The sequence below is a fragment of the Colletotrichum truncatum genome (genome assembly GCF_014235925.2).
Source record: "Colletotrichum truncatum strain CMES1059 chromosome Unknown Contig_0001, whole genome shotgun sequence".
Taxonomy (NCBI): Eukaryota; Fungi; Ascomycota; class Sordariomycetes; order Glomerellales; family Glomerellaceae; genus Colletotrichum; species Colletotrichum truncatum.
The window spans coordinates 219,289-236,210 of NW_027222398.1; the positions used below are offsets into that span (position 1 = coordinate 219,289).

General features: G+C 53.5%; 3 protein-coding genes across 3 annotated transcripts; 1 reads left to right on the forward strand and 2 right to left on the reverse strand.

The window, feature by feature from the left end:
- Positions 1-87: 87 nt before the first annotated feature.
- Positions 88-2,665, reverse strand: CTRU02_200054 (uncharacterized protein; the record flags this gene model as incomplete). Its single annotated transcript, XM_036723171.1, has 3 exons — positions 88-1,579; positions 1,634-2,521; positions 2,580-2,665. The coding sequence occupies 3 exons, from the start codon at positions 2,663-2,665 to the stop codon at positions 88-90; spliced, it is 2,466 nt and encodes an 821-aa protein (XP_036584961.1).
- A 5,665-nt stretch (positions 2,666-8,330) lies between these two features.
- CTRU02_200056 (ste12 interacting protein) lies at positions 8,331-8,567 on the forward strand (the record flags this gene model as incomplete). The annotated part of the gene is made up of 1 exon (XM_036723173.1): positions 8,331-8,567. One exon carries the CDS (start codon positions 8,331-8,333, stop codon positions 8,565-8,567), a length of 237 nt encoding a protein of 78 aa, XP_036584962.1.
- A 2,901-nt stretch (positions 8,568-11,468) lies between these two features.
- Positions 11,469-15,136, reverse strand: CTRU02_200057 (phosphatidylserine decarboxylase; the record flags this gene model as incomplete). The annotated part of the gene is made up of 5 exons (XM_070203635.1): positions 11,469-11,672; positions 11,732-12,483; positions 12,540-14,748; positions 14,815-14,859; positions 14,942-15,136. The coding sequence occupies 5 exons, from the start codon at positions 15,134-15,136 to the stop codon at positions 11,469-11,471; spliced, it is 3,405 nt and encodes a 1,134-aa protein (XP_070062217.1).
- Positions 15,137-16,922: the final 1,786 nt, after the last annotated feature.

Here is a 16,922-nt window from a genome sequence, read left to right on the forward strand (position 1 = left end):
TGGTATGTAAAAAGAAGATGTGTAAAAATATCGAACAGAGAAAGAGCAAGAGGAGAGGTAATACCCGATCAAAACGAGCATGCACATCTAAGCGTAGCTCTTGATGGGGTTGAGCACGGTAACGGGCAGGCTTGAAAATGCTGCGTGTCCGAAATTGGTTCCGGTGCCCTCGTGGAGAACACCCCAAGCAACCTCGCGGAAGGCAGCGCTGATGTCGTCCGGTGACCGATGGCACCGTGCGCTGATGACAGCGGAGCAGCTCCCGCCCTTCAAGACAAGCGGGTTCCCGGCCGGCACGCCGTCGACACGTGTGGGCGTAGGATCCGCGCGGCGGAGACCAAGGCCAAGGACCAGACCCGCGATCAGAATGAGGAGAGCCAGAAAGGCCAGGAGGCCTACACCGCTGAAGCCAACGCCGTTGAGTGGCGCGGGGAAGCGTACGCCTTTGGCTGCGGGAAGCATGTCCACGGAAACGACAACAACGGCTTGGCTGAGCGCGAAGCCCGCAGCGGTGAAAAGAGCGAGGAGAAGCCAGGAGTACGGGCGTGGGAGGGTCAGGTATAGGCTTGTCGTCTGCGCGCCCATGGGCCGACCAGAGCTGACACGCAGAGGCAGGGTGAGGCCTGGCAACGCGAACTGGCTCATCTCGTGGGAGACGAAGTAGGTGGATAGGAGAGCGTTGGTAGACAGGTAGAGAGCCGCGAGAAGAAGATGGGGGAGGGCGGCGATGAGGGCGAAGCCTGCGCGGGCACCTCCGCTGGGGAGGATAAACAACTCTTGGTCTGGGGAGCGGCCAAAGGGACTGAGGCTGGCAGAAGGATCTTTGCTGAGAGGTACACCGAGCGCCGCGGCTGCGAGACCAGCTGGCACGGCCCAAGTGAGGAACCAGACTGCCCAGAGAGACAAGCTGGGGGTCTGGAACCAGAAGTGGTCCTTAGAGATCCAGTACTTGGCTTCACTGTACCCCCATCGGCCTTGTTTAACGTCTTTCTTATCGAGCAGGCAGGAGCCCTTGGTGCTATGATCTGGCTGAGTGATGAAAGATGCGAGGGCGTCGCCAAGGGTGACGAGAGGCTCGAACCCCGTGAAAAAATAGACGGCACCAATCGCCGAGACTGAGACGAGATTGAGAATGGCAATGACGCCGAGAAGGGAGCCGTTGAGAACCACGGAGCACGACTCGGGCAACTCGGAACGAACCAGGCAGTACTGCACTGTTGAATCGCCGACCTTGATGACAGAGGGGTTTGCTGGGTCAACGAATTGCGCGAGTGAAGATCCTGACGCGGCAGTCTGAACGAGAGAGTTGCTGGTCGAGGGGCTATCAGTAACCAGCACAACTGCGCTGAAGTCAGACTGAAACATGCCACTAAACTTCTCCAAACAGTCGGTGGTGGTGAGGTTCGTCAGTTGCCCACGAGAAGCCTGGTCCTGAAGGTTTAGGATCTCAATCCTGGGAAGCCCACCGGCGTTGGTTGCGGACGCGTTGCTAAACTGGCCAGAGGAGAGGAAGTTTTCGGTAACGAAGGCGACTTCGTGAGCGAAGGCAGGCTGTGTTGTAAAGATTACGGCATTATATCTACCGATAAGGTCAGTAGGGTCCTGGACCGAGATGGGAGATGTGTCAACGAACATTACCTGGGTGCTGACGGCCGCCAACATAATGATGACCGTCAGAACAACCCTAGGGTTAGAAACAAAGCGCAAGTTCCTCAACGAAGGAACTCCAATATCGACCCAGCGGTGCGCATCGTGTGCCATCTCGATCTCGATGCGTGTCGGACTACTCAGAACCTGAAAGACGTAATTGGCGGTGGCGAGGAGGATGATGGTAATGACGTTTATGGCTACAAAGAGCCCGATCTTGATATCCTCTGACTTGGAACAAGAGCCTCCGAAAAGCTTGCTCTCGCCTCTGATCATGCCGACCACCACCAGTGCAAGAACCAGACAAACGATGGCGACAATGAGGATGACAAACCCGATGACGATATTCAGTGCGATGCCAGCCCTCCATCCTGATTTCATCCTGCTAAAAGAACTTTGTCCGCTGTGCCTCTCCCGGCGCCGCGGCACGATTCGCTCCAAGTCCTCGCTCATTGAGGCTGTTGACATGCTGTGTGTGGTCGCTTCGTGGTAAAATACCTCCTCTGCATATTCTTCGGGCACTTGTGACTCGAGCTCGCCGCCTTCCGTTTGTCTCTTTTTCTCTTCCCTCTTCCTTGCCATGGTCTCGGGCGTCTCTCCTCTGATGTAGTTGACAATGTAGTCTGGAACGATATTTTCGAGTATGGTGGTTGTGGAATTGCGCTTGCCCGGCGCCCATGTCGCCCTCCTCGGCGGCTCTCTCTCCGTGGGAAAAGTCGAGGGGAAGCTTCCCGTGAAGCCAGTGAACGGCCTCGATGAGGCCACGTCGGAAGCAGAACTCTGGTGACGAAGAAAAGGCCATTGTACCGTTTGTCTGCTGACTGTGCTTTGTCTCTGTTCTTGTTCGCTGGCTCTCCTGTTTTCCTCACGCACCCTACGCCACGTGTAAGTCCACCTATAAGGTCTAAGGGTAAGCGGCCGGGTGACTATACCTTTCTATTTTTTCAACCTCGCCATTCTCATCATATGTATATCTATAGGGTGGCCCATGAGCTCTTGGTGGAATTACAACCTCCATGGCCTCGTGGAGGACAGCAGCGCAGATAAGTTTGCGCGGCAACAAGACATGAAGGAATTATGAAGAAAAAATTGAAGTGGTGATAAGGCAGTATGGATACGAAGGGTGGCCCCTCAGGTCGATCAGTTCAATACAAGGCGACGAAGCAAGACCAAAAGAGTGTAGGCACTTGCAGGCCTTCGTCTCGTCTAGAAAAATAGATAAAACAGAATAGAGTTTTAGAGTGACGTGCAGCTGACACGTTTGGTGAAGGAGGCGGGAAAGAAGGGGAAGAGGCAACCACGGCAGAGCGCCAGGATTTTTGGTCGTCTTGTATACGTCCGAGAGCTCAACCGTCCGACCTTTTGCAACCGCGTTCCTGGGCGGGAGAGGCGGCCCTAACAAGGGCACGCTGCAGGTGGAGATGGTAGCCCCGTCTGTTGGGCTAAAGCCCATGGCAGATCAGAAGCAGGGGAGGGGCCTTGTCCGTCGAGAATTCGAGACTCGCACGCTTGAGCCAGGTGGAAGAGGGTCCCTTGGAGGTGGTGAACCGCAGCGCCAGCGAGGATGACCGCCGCTTGAATCGAATGGGCCAGAGAAGTGAGAAGGGTGATGCGACAATGCCCGAGGATTGGGGTGACAACGTTCGGGAGATGACGAGGAACCAAGGATGTTGGCGGCAGACGCTTGGAGACGCAAGATGAGATGACATCCTGCGTGGTGAACGATTCAGCCAGGCGCTACTTTTCCACTTAGTTGGATTGGATGACAAGAGGCCGGTGCCCGATCGTTAACCGTGCAGGAAGAAAGGGGTGGCTGAGCTTTGGTGACTTCTTGACAGTTGTCCGAGTTAAGGATAAGTCAAATATTATTTAATTGGGTGGCCAAGATGGACGGGCCGTACTACGAAGTTAGAGACAGAGGGATAGATTGAACGAGGCATAGAGATCTTTGACTTGTCCGACCATGCTTTACCTCGCCGTGATGCTGCCATTTGACCCAACGCATGAAGAACGAAATCCGAACATCGGTCGTAGATACTTCTGTCACGTCAATGACAATTCACTGGCGCTACGCTTGGACGCTTCTTTTCCGGGGAGTCGAAGGACGCAATCAATCGTAGGACAAGCAGAGGAGGTAGACTGCCTGGCAGAGCGGCGATCCGGGAGCTACCATGGTACTGGCGTATGGGCTAGAGACTGTGGGTTGGCTTGACGCCAGCACTATTCCTACAGTTTCAGACGGACGAGATTTTGGACGACTTGCAACCGATATTCTCAAGTACCGGCATGCCCTTGGGAATAGGTGGATTGGCGTCCATGGAATGTGGTAAGAACTGGATGGGACGCACTTCTGCAACCTCTTGAGAAGTGTTCCAGGGGTTTGCAGGGGGTTAAAGCACCTGAATCCACTTTCCAGTGCGAATTGCTTTGGGTTGGCTAGCCCAGGGACAGCTACAGCCAATGAGAGGTGACCATGCCATTATACATTTCCCTCTTTAGAAGTCGAATCGAAGGATGACTTGCGCCTTCAAAGGCAGACATCTGCTACACTTCATCGGCGATCAGCTTCCTTTCTATTTTTTGTTTGTGACATCTATACGTCCGCTTGGTGGCCCCTGCTGCCTATGTAGGCACATGTAGCGCGTGTTCTTCTAAGCCCAACCGACTTCTGAAGACTGAACGACGATCAAACAGTCCGAACCAACACAAGGGACGAGGATGGCCTCCCCTCGTCTCCCTCAGAATCAAGCCTCCTTTCCCGCCCCTCTCAGCATGATGACGCCCCTCTTGGCACCGGACGATGGCCTCGGTCGTTCATGCAGAGACAAAGACGAAAGCTGGAAGCCCCTACCAGCGTCCACCTAATTAAGTCAGTCATCCCTACTGCTCATCCCCCTCGCCCCCGCCCTGTTCAGGTATTTTGCCCCTCGAACCGGGGATTTGAGGGCGAACAAGCACCACTCACACATTCATGCGCCGGCATCGCGATCCCAGCAGATCGGGGTTTGCCTGTTTCATGATTTCCTACAGGGGTGAGAAGGTTTGAAAGTTAGACAAAATGCCCGCCGAACCATATGTAGGGCATATATATTTAATTGACGCCGGACTCATTCAGCCTAGCCGGTCGGAAGTGTGTGCTTTCCCCTCCCTTTTCGGCCGGCCGCCCACAGCCTCACCGGACGCATTGAGTCGTGAGCGGACACAGTCATTAAACTTGTTAAAATGATCACCCTCCGTCTTGGACAGATCGGAGCTAAACCCCTCGAGAGCTCCAGTTGCTCCAGTTCAATTAGAGAAGGTCACGAACGCCAATCTAGCAGCCCGCGGACTCACGCGTACAATGTCGTAATGGCATAGAGACGAGCTGCTTCCCGTTGCGTCCTCAAATTTCCTCGCACTCCGCCGCCGCTGTCATTATCCACAACTTCGTTGACTCGAGGGCTTTTTAGAGGCAGGTAGAAAAAAACTCTGTCTTTTTAGGCCCCCTTTTGATGGAACATTGGCGTGTTCGACACCCCACCGCCAGATGCCCGTCAATCCAGTCAACGAATGCGCTCGCAAAACATTGGCGAGTCCTCGCTCTCATGTTCAGCTGCTTAAGAGGCGATACGTGGCTGCCGAGACATACCGGTAAGCTTTGTCAGATAGGTCGGCGCCTCACCGTTGCATACGCTCCTGAGGATTGATGGCCAAAGGACACTTGCCAAGGGAAGGTTTGCCTTCGCGTGCCGTGACCATCCACCTAAGCCTTTAATACTAGCGTGAGCTTTTGAAACAACGGAACCACCAATAGTGACCCGCGTGCTCAGTTAAGCCATGCCCTGTCATAGGATAGTCGACAGCTTTCAGACCCAGCCGCTGACCACTTTGGCGCATCTGGAATAACATGCTCTGCTATAAGGTGGCCTAGCCATTGGCGGTCTTTGTGGGCTCCACGAATACGGATGGACTGCTTTTTGTGCCAGTAGGAATATCAACAAGTGTTACTGCACTAGCCCTCGAACATTATAAACGCAAATAAATACAGAAATGGACCTATCAGCACGAATAAGAAGAAAAAATAAAATAAAACAAAAAATTAGTGAAGTCGACCAGAATCATTCCCTACCACTAACACGCGCTCAGTTAGGCACTGCCAATCGGTTCGGGTAGCATATCTTTTCGGCATCATTCAAATTCTCACAGAAGGCAAAAAAGGACAAGTTCCGAAGCCGAGAATCGAAATAGGGCCTGTCCGTAGCCTCCCACTCGCGAGAGAGTATCGCATTAATCACTACACCATACTGACGCTGGTGCCAAGATATGGCATACTCATTGTCCAGTAAGGTTGCTTGGTGGGGGCAGAACAATTCCTCTCAAACAGAAGGGGTGGAATCTCATCGGCGGAAAGAGGAAGAAAGCTGCGGATCAAAGCATTCTCTTTACACAATTAGGCATCGACAGTGTTACTCTCTTCTAGCCTCTCTGCCAGGCAACCATTGATAAAGAGGTTCCTCCTTGCCAACTGGTTGACTCAGCGCCTCGACTTTGGTCCCTTGTCATTTGTCAGCCCGGCAATTTTGGAAAGTTAGTCAGATAATGCTGATATTGCCTCATTGCTCTTCTACCTGGGACTCGATAATTGTACGAATACGTAGCAACTGTCAGCTCTTGTGTGTGTCTGACAACTAACTTCCCGAACACCTAGTCAGCATTTCTCAGCCTTGGGAAACATGTCTAGAACACTCCATCCAGAACAACGGAAACCCACCACCTCCACCAAAGCAACCATATTTTCATACCCCAGACAGCCTAGTCACGCGGTACCCCGTACACGAGAGCCGAGACCCGAGAGACATACATACGGATAGGCAGGCGGGACAGCTAACGCATTCTACCGTACGTCTTGCAGAGTCAATAAGCCCCCTGCCTTGAATAGGTATGAAGGAAGGAGGTGAGCTTCGGCAGTCTCAACCGGCGGAACTGCATTGGGTATCACTTGAAAGAAGAAAAAGCAAAGAGAAGAATTCATCTCATCGGGCGATCGTCAGTACCACCAGCATCATCGGTTCCCCACGGCTCGGAACGTGGAGCTCCACGGCGATTCTGACCTCCCAGGTTATCCGAAAGGTGTCACTGGCTCCCTCGGGGCTTATGTGCAGCAGAAGCATACTGCGTACATGCAGAGCTACTCCCACGCCTGGCAATGTTCGCAGCTTCCCTAGTGAGGGGTCCATCGGGACTGGAAGTCGGATCAGGCTCGGGAATGACTCCGACCCGAAGCGGGTCCTGCCTAAAAGGGATTTGGATGAACATTTTGGCAGGTCTTTGATTCCGACCCTGGCAAGCTGCCTGGATATCCGACAAGGCCCTGTCGATCGTCCGTTGTGGCTGGTGTGCCCCTCCACAGCTCAGGTTCCCTCATTGCCTATCCCAAGCACGCAAGCAGTGACGTATCGACGTATCTCTCAAACAGGTCACCCTTCTCTCCTTCGTCTGTGTGACCACTTTGAGACATGGTATCGTAGGCGGTCCTGGGCTCCCATGTTGCGCTCATTCCTGCTGGCAAGAGGCTGAGAAGAAAGTTTGCAAGAGGAAAAGGCCGATATGGGCAGTTCACGGGAGACTCAATCTGGTGAGGTAGGACAGTGTTGCCGCCTCTGAACAGCTAACAAACATTCCATCCGGATCCCAATGCGAAGCTCCTCTCAAACCCCGCTAGAAACGAACTGGCGGCCAACCAGAAAGCCAAAAGCCAGCTCCTGTCAATCTAGATTGGGGCACAAAACACTGTGTCACGTCTACAGTGCCTTCAGGAGTGGAGGTGCTCGCGCCAAAAATTGATCAATCTGGCCCCCTTTGATCAGAGTGTCAGCCCAGCCAGGCCCTTCCGGACCACTATGGGAGGGTGAGCGTGGTGCGATTCAGCACAGCCACATAGCCCAAATCGCACGTTTTCCCTCCCACCTTCCTACTACCAACTGCTTACTTTAGGTTGCCTTCTATTGGCCATGTGCCATCAGTTCTGATCTCTGAAGCTTCTCATTGGCGAATCTGACTTGTGGCGTGCCTCCTCCCGATGGTGGAGATGAATGATGGGGACGGAGGTGAGGCCAGCCGGTCGGCGTGGTTGCTCACAGGCTGCACAGTTGGCTGGACGAACGAGTCACACACGCACGCTTGCCCAATCTCCCCATGCCGCACCTCGTCCGTTTTCTAACCCTTTTGACGCCATTTTCGCATGTTTTATCCCACCCCGGTCCGTTTATTTGGGTCGATTTGACAGCTGTGCAGCTCGCCTTGTACCAATGTATCTGTAGATCCAGCCCGGGGCCTGGAAGGGGGGAAAAGGACCCCTGGGCGATTCGTAGCTGTGCCTGGATTCTTTCCCCCCAAATATAACCAGCCCGTCTGCCCCCCTCGTAACTTGACTCCCATCGTCCTGATTTCCATTCTATCTTCAAGGATTCTAATAATATCCCAAGCTTCATAAGGCCCATCAGCAAGTTTCTCCTAACTGCCGCCAAAGACGCGTGTCGGGATACCCCACTACCAGGCTAACCTACCTCTATTCCCTAAGCTCAGCCTCACCCACCTCTTATACTTATACCAGACCACGCAACCCAACTTCTCTCCAATTTTGGGAAGCTTTCATCACCGCTTTAACAGAGAATCTACAGCCTCGCTCACAACCGATATTCAAAATGTCGCCCACCTACACCATGTCCGCACACCTGTGCAAGCAGATCTACGCTTCATGGCGCGAAACCCGCCGTTCTCCCTCTGATCTGCCCTCTCCTGGCATCCAGGCTCCCAACATGACGTCCTACTTCCCCCGCAGCCCATCCCCAGAGAAGCGTTCCATGGACAGCGACCGCAGCGACGCCGGCGTGCCAATGTCGCGATCCATCTCGGGCTCCTCGTGGCGCGGCCCCAAGTAGATAAGCACTGAGGTCTCTGCTCAGGCAATAGAGCTCCGTCATATGGAGCTCAATGTTCACTACACCACGTATACATCAACCAACGCAGATGGACGCCATGAGGGCCAGGTTTTACCAACCACACACAAGCCCAATCACTGGAACGGACTGCGAAACAGCCAGCACGCATTAAACGACGTCACGTATCAGATCGGATAAAAGGCGGAGGATTCATCCTCCCGCCAAATAACTGCCGCACACGAGCTTCTCCTCTCCCGCAGGAGCCGCCATAAGCCGCCTCGGTCACATCCCGCGTTGTTCCAAACAGGGTCAGCAAGGAAGCTGCATTACACAAACAAGCACGCACGCATACACAACAGAAATCCGGGGTTCGTCTATAAGTTACTGGAGTTACGGCGCAAATCGGGCCACACAACATGAGGATCAGCCCGGCTTTGGACAAGTGAGTTGATTGGGGGTGGAAATGGAGCGAAGGAAAGGCTCCATCACGCAATCAGGGTCGGGCATCACATCAAATCCACTTCACTTACTACCAAACGCAGGGGACGCCGCTGGATGCCCCCTCTATTATATCATTGGCAAGGGTTGAAATGGTTTTGAGGGATATGCAGAGCTACAGAGTCGTTGTCTCCAACCCTTTCGCATGTTTTCTCTATAGCATACTAGCAAAAGGGCGCTCTACGATTAGGATACCCAAACGAAATTATTATTTTTTTCATGTGCAATCAAACAAAGCTTTGGAATAAACATTTCGCATCACCCTCATCCCCTTCGTGCCTGCAAAAACATCGTCCCGTCTATAGCCGGTGACCTGTGACTGAAAGTGAAGCACCGAGCATAGGAAGGGAGAGAGAATGGACCCCACACGTGCCAAGTTACCCCATACGTCCGTCACCGACTCTTCTCGACTCAGCCAGTGCCCAACCAGGACCCGAACATGGGTCAAACAAGGACGCAGCACCCATGAGGATGGATGGGAGTGATGCTAACCCCCCTTCAGCCCTCCTGTTTTCCCTCTCTCTTTACATAGTATACTAGATCTCCTCCTATGTCTTAGGTTAACAGATTCATCGGCCCCACCCTGTGACGCAAGATCGTCAAGTTCTGAAGAGGAGCCGAGCGAACACCAGACATCAACGACCAACTGCCCCCCACACCTTCTCACGATGGGGAGCTCTGAATGATCTCTCCCATCTCCACTCCACCTCATAACCGGGGTCTCAGCATGGTCCGTAGGAAGTATAGCTGGTTAGTAACGGCGTACTGCGTACGGATGCTCCGTCATGAAAAGAAAACCAGCCACACAAGTACGAAAATCTCCCGGCTGGCAGCAAGACTCATCTCATCCACAGCTTCCCCCCCACCCCCACCCGCCGTCTCCGTGTCCGGGTTCCGAATGCGATCCCGGTGGTCGATGGCTGGCGGACGGAAGGGTTCATCCCAGCTTGGCTGAGAACAAATCCATTAAACCCCCTGAACACATTACTAGAAAAGAAAAGGAAGAAAGAAGGAAAAAAGGGTGTACGGCAGAAGTTTTCCATGCAACTCCCCAAGAAGCTTTTCAAGTAGGCCACCCACTCGAATTCTTCAGGTAGACAAAAAATAAGAAGTTAAAAAAAAGAACAAAAACCAGATGAAAGATGAAAATTGTAACGATTCATCTCATATTCGCATTTGCATTTACACCACCACACTCATCATCCCCTCACTTCACCAACCCAGGCTCTTCCCTCACGTAGCTCTCCCCCGCCAACCAAAGCTCCCAAACCCCCCCTCCCCCTCCCCCTCCATCAGTCATGTTCAAAGTCAAGCAAATTCCTCACGCCAGCATCCCCATGCCGGCTCACGGCAGCCCGCCATGCGAAGACCATCAAAAGCCGGCATCTTCCCAAACACCTCGACACCACCTTCGCGCGCTCTCAATCTTCAAACCACGCGACCAGGCAGACGCGCCCCCAAGAATAGATTTGGGTGATCAAACTTGAACTAGTCTCTTCATGCTAGCCCCCCCTATTGCGGATCTACAACACCACCACCAGCATCAACACCACTAAACATCCGCCAGCTGATGAAGGGTAGAATAAGGACGACGCAAGTGAAGATTCCCCTGAGGAAAGAAAAAAACAAAAGACACCTTACAATTGAGACCCTGAAGATGCTCCCTACCCGCGCAATGCTGGTTAATAACCCGCGGTGATTATATACCAAGGATCTGAAGTATTCACAAATGCCAGGCATGCTGCTTTTCGCATCCGCCACTCCAAAAAATAGTAATGGTGCATTTCGCATCCTCTTCCCTAAACAGAACCAGAAATTAGCCCATCCGGAGCCGCACCGCAGACGCACTGCAGACGCCCTCCCTCTTCGAACGGCTTGGATGCAATATATTGGATGAAGCAATGACATGTCACCGACACAACAAAGAATTCAGAATCACTTATCAGAAAACTGACATGTTGCTGTCATTCATTCCAAGCGAGCGACATTGCTGATCCCCCACCTCGTCAAGCAAGGCCCTCCCCGCACCGTTTTACTCTATCTCTCACTCCATCCTGTTTTCTGTGCTCTTATACTTCACCCCCCGGTTCCGCAATGCAAACTCCCACTTCTTAATCCCTAGGCTATCATCCCTATTGTCGCTATGCTTCTGTTGTATCTGTAGTTGTATATGTTGTGCGTGTCTGTTGAGAGCCACCGTCGTCATAAAGATGAAAAGAAGAAAAACAACCCCACGCTGGCAATGCGAAGGGTGAGAAACCACCAAGACCGCCCCAACAGCGTTTTGTTTTCTACCCGTATCCGTCTATCCTGTCCTGTCCTCAAGAGTTATGCCACTTCGGTAACGGTACCAGGATGCCCAAGACGCTCGAGGCGCTCCCGCGCACGATGTACACAGATGTGCTACATGGCCGATGCAGCATGGGTGTTGAGGTCGGTTCCAGGAGTGTCGTCGCCGCTTGACGATTCCTCTCCTGCAAGACTACCGCCGATACGTCGCTTGGCGTCCTTCTTCTCCGCCTCGGTCACATCCTTCTCGTCCTTACGCATGTCCGGCGTCCACTGCGGCTCGTCGGGCGAATGCCCGATAGACATGCCTGCGCGAACCTGCCAGAGTTTGTTAGCAATGCCGTTAACTCGGCATACGTCTGCCTTGATCAACTCACCAAAGTCTCAAGAGCGCCGTTAGAGTTGTCCACCAAGTCGTCGTCAAATCTCATCTTGCCAGGCTCGAACAGCAACACAATGGTGCTGCCGCCGAACTTGAAGTAGCCAAGCTCTTCAGCCCGCTTCACCTGTTCACCCTCCTTGCGGGTGATGACCGTGCTGCCGACCATCATGGCACCGACGCAAATGACCATGACACGGCCATGCACAGGGCTGTCAATCGGGCAGAGCACTCTAACGTTTTCTCCGTATACGTCAAGTGCCGAACGAATGGCCATCGGGTTCACCGTGTAGTACTCTCCGGCGATCGTCTTGGGCTTGTCCATTATACCGTCCACGGGAATGTGGAAGCGGTGGTAGTCCTGCGGAGCCAGGCGGAAGATACCGAGGGCACCGTTCTCGAAGCGCTTCACATCATCGGGATAGGCGTCGCCGAGAAGACGCTTAATCGAAAACTCGCGGCCCTTGATCCAGACATTGGTGGCCTGACTGACGCTGTTGAAGACAACGCTGCGGCAGTCGGCAGGGGAGACGACAATACCCGGACGGTCGGGCGCGGAACAAGGGCGAGCATCCGGCTTCAGAGCTCGATAGAAAAACTCGTTGAAATTCTTGAACTCCTCGAGCGGCAGAAGCACCTCGGACATATCGAGGCGATGGAACTCGATGAACTTGGGAATCTCAGCCTTGGAGGCCGGGTCGTCAAATTTCTTGCCCTGCTTGATACTCATACTCTTGAGCATCTTGCGAACTGTAAAAACGCATCAGCAAACCATCATGAAAACAGTATGTTAGCATGCCACTTACTCCGCTTGGTTTCCATGTTACTAGACTTGAGTCCTTTGTAGAGGAGACGGATGCCAAGCCTCACGTAGACGCTCATCTTCTCCTCATTGATCTGACCGGTTATACGGTCCTGGACCAGGATGTTGGCCGAGTTGGCTCCCAGCTTGTAACCGCCGTAGGAGATCTTGGTGATGACCTTCGAGTACCACTTACGCTGTGCCTGACTTGCTGTGACAAAGCCGCCCATAACTAGGTTGTTGACCTGCCTCCAGTCCTGACTGGCACATGTAGCAATGTGAGTGATAATGTCGGCGTCCTTGCGCTTGTTCAAGCGTGGCTGGTGGCAAATAGGGCACTCCCTGATCTCAACAACATGTTCCTCGCCGGAGCGATCCTCGGCCAGATCATCGCGGTCGAGCAAGTCACCTTCCTCGCCAGGAGAGTTCAGCTCTGGCACGTTCAAGGTTCCGTCAGAGGTGCTTGATGTTTCCGTCGACAGACCACTTTGAGCATTAGCTCTAGCCCCGGGGGCCGAGAGCAGGTTCTTGACCTTATCGGCATCTGGCAGCATGCCCTTCACCTTCTCTGTTACAGTAGCATGCGGCTTGCTCTTGGCCTCTAGTTGATCCTCCAGACAGATAACAGCCTCATCCATTGTGAGATCCTCAACGTCATCGCCTTCTTCTCTGTGAGGGAACCGTTTGAAGAAGCTGTCAATGGTAGACTCGTGTAATGTTGATCCAAGGGTGTCAAGCATAGTGGTTAGCTCGATCTTGCTGATGCGACCACTCTCATCAGTATCATACTGCTTGAGCATGGATCTCCAAAATTGCTGGCGGAGAGCAGGGTAAGGCACGTATTTAGCGCGTAGGTACAGGACTGGGTTGTGCTTGTCTTCCCACTTCTTGGCATCCTTCATCTTCAATGGGATGCTGAAGTCGCTGAAGTCGGTTTCGTCGGCCTCCACCTCGGCAGTCTGAGCTCCAGCTCCAGCAAGTGCTTGCTCGGGGGACAAAAACTCGGGGTTCAAAGCCCCGGTCTGAGGGACAGCTGCAGGAGTTGCTGTTCCGGATTGTGTGCCCGTTGCAGCGGACGCGCTGCTCGGGTTCTTGGACAGAGAAGGTCGCACCACCTTGCTAAGACTCTGAGTCGATGATGTACGCGACATCCCAAGCTTCTTGAAGCGACGCTGCTGGGGTGGAACGAATTCGTGAGGCTCAGGGAGCTCGTACAAGCCGGTTTCGGGGTTGGCCTTCGGGGCCTTGTCGATAAGCTCCCTCACAGCAAGGCTGCAGTCGGCAATGAAATCATTTCCCGAGTACTTGTCGTGGTCCATGACTGTGAAACTGAACGAGTATGTCTGTTCGTGTCCCTGGACCTGGAAAATCATCTTCTCGTTGAAGACGGGGTTAAGGTTGTGTCGCACTCGCTTCGTCCGGTATGTCTTCTTGCCGAGAGAGGCGACTACAAATGGATCCATGTCGAAGGTGGTTCGGGTAGAATTGGGCTCGGGAGGGAGGTCGGTGATGTTCAAGACTTCAAGATAAATAATACCGACAACATCACTTCCACTGTTATTAAACTCGTATGCGTTCTCTCTCCTCTTCTTCTTCAGGCCTTTGATTCTAAGACGACGTTTGCGCTTTTCGGCAACCTCTGGCTTGCTTGGGTCCTCGTCCTCGGGGGTATCGTCGTCGATATCGAGGTCGTCATCGTCGTCGTCGTCTTGGTCGGGGTCGGTCACGGTTTGTGACGCCGGCGGCGATGGTGTGTTTCCGCTACGAACGCGTAGATTCTTAATCGGCTGGATTAAGGGTGTCATGGTGGGAGTAATTTGTCGGGAGCCCGCGGGCACCTGGCTGACAAGAGCGTAGAACTTCTCAAATATTTCTTCGCGGGTGGCGGCAGTGTTGGACTGGTCGAACAGAGTGAATTGCAGCATGACCTCACCAGAAACCACGCTCGTCTTCTTGCCAGGTCTCTTGCTCTTGAGAGGGTACCATTTTGGGGGCTGCTCATTCTGCTCGTCGGCGAAGATCTCCTCGAGGGCGAGATCGAACTCGCCCAGGTAATCCTTGCCAAAGCGGTCCTTATCCCAGCATATTACATCGAGGAGGAGGCACTGGGTTGAGTTGACGGGCAATTCTTCAATGACGTTCCACTCTGGGTTCAGCGTCTTGGGGACTTCGTGCGTCGTGACTTTTGCGTCGCCGAGGGTAACAACGAGAAACTGCAAGTGGCCATATTAGAAAATTGATAAGGACTGGGCGAAGAGGGGTACTGGGAAAGATCATACCGGGTCTGATGTGCCGCTCCTGTCTTTTGCAGCAAGATTACGGGCCTGAAATTCGATCAAGGGTTAGCATTCGGTCACTACCGAGTATCGTAAGGGGGTTGCAGCGGGAGTGCAAGAGAGGGCAGAGGGGCAGCGGAGCAGTCAATACCTTCATAATGACGACCTTCAAGGTCAAGCCATTGTCTTTGGGGCTCAGTTCTCCCATCTTGCCGTTGCCGTTACTGGTGGTGCTGGCGTTGCTGTTGTTGCGAGATGGGCTGGTGCTTCGGCTTTTGCGGAGAGAAGAGCTGGACTTTAATCGTCCAGGGATGATGCGGACCATGGTGGACGACAGGTCGGGGAGTGGCCCCTAAAAAGAGTTACGGCAGCCAAGCACAGCGTTTGAGGGCGCAGCGCACGACGTGTGATGGCGACGTGCCAGACACCACTCACAGGCAGGGTGGCCAGCTGGGGGCGGGCGGGGTGACGTAGGAGATACAATGCGGAGCGCTGAAATGCCCAAGGTCGCGTCAGGTACTAGCGGTACCTTACGTATTTGGCTCCAGCGACGATCCAATTGTCATGACCCGACAAGCCTTATCCTCCTACCAGGCCTGGACCTTTCTGTCCGTCTGTCTGCCCGAATGCCCCCTTAACGTAGCCAAGGCAGCTGGGTGTTGCCGAAGGATGGTGTGGTGGTGTGCAGCAAAGCACAAGCAAACAGGCGCGGGCTGCAATCGAAGCGAGGGACGTGTCCTGTGCAGCGCAGACGGGTCGCTGACTAGCTGCAAGACAGGGTTTCCCGTAGCACTCAATGAGTGTTGGTTGCTGATCAGGGGATATATCCGCGGCTGTGATTCTGTCTATCGTGAAGTTGTCCTTGGCGACAAAAAAAAAAAAAGCTATCCAAACTCAATTGGTCGTGCAAAGTGCGCGCCCCGTGGGTATCTCGAGCAAATTGATGACGGTCGACGAACAAGGGGGGAAACAAGAGCCAGTCGTAACAATGACTGTCAGATGTCTTGAGGGCCTGAGATGTCGAGCAGCACGGCGTCTGAAGGTTCGACTCAGGTTGGGCACGAGGACGGCGGGATGAGTGCTGGATCTTGAAGGCTTAACCACTGACGTTTCTGAAAGCTGGAGAGTCAATGTCGGGTCCAAAGCAGTGTGTCAATATATTCCGCAGCAAAAAGGAGAAGAATTTAAGGAACGGGGCCTCAGGAGGTAGTGGCAGAGGTCCCAAGCCCCTTGAGGTGATGCCCGTATTATTAGAGGGTCGAGAGCAGGAGGCGAACAGGTGTACGGATTAATTATGTGGCTTGGATGCACCTCAACTTGACACCACCTTCATGTGCGGTTGGAATGAAGGAGCAGTCCAAAGAGAAATAATGCTCGAACAAGAAGAGGTATGAAAGACATACACACACACATGCACACACACCCTAGACGAGGTCGGGGAGGGAGAGGGAGGGAAGAGAGAAGGGGAGAGAGGGTAAAGAGAAATTGGGATACACTGTAAGAGATGATGTCGCAGACCGCCTCGACATAACACGCAGCGCAAAATAAAGGGAAATTTTGGAGCTACGGGTAATAGAGGTAGACAAGGACAGCTAGGGACACTTTCTGAGAACTTACCTCTTTGTTTTTTCTCCTCCACTGGCGGCCGTGGGTTTGGTAAACGGGTGTATCTGATGCGTGCAAAATACTGAAGGCAGGCCGGGCAGCTAAGTGTTCCAACCACGGGAGTACCTGCGGTATAGAGCAAACATTGGCGTGGGCCGAGGTACCGTCTAGTCTCGTGTATTCGGGCTTATTCGTCCCAGATGCGTATGGTCTTGCCGGTTGGGTCCCCCGTCACCGTTAGTGTCACGGTTGCGCGCGGGTGCTTCGGATTGCAATCCCCAACAGTAGCCACTTGCGGTAGGCGCTGCCTGGGGGAGTGGTGCTGTGTAGTGGGTTTACCGAGTTTGGGAGCAGCGGGAGCAGGGAAGGCAGCTGGAGCTGAAGCTGAAGCTGAAGCCCGAGGGGAAAGCTGGAAACAGCTGGAAACAGAAACCAGAAACCGCGGGAGAAGGGACAACCAGGCAGCTGCCAGGGAGGTCCAGGTAAGGAGAATAGTAGGAAAGAAC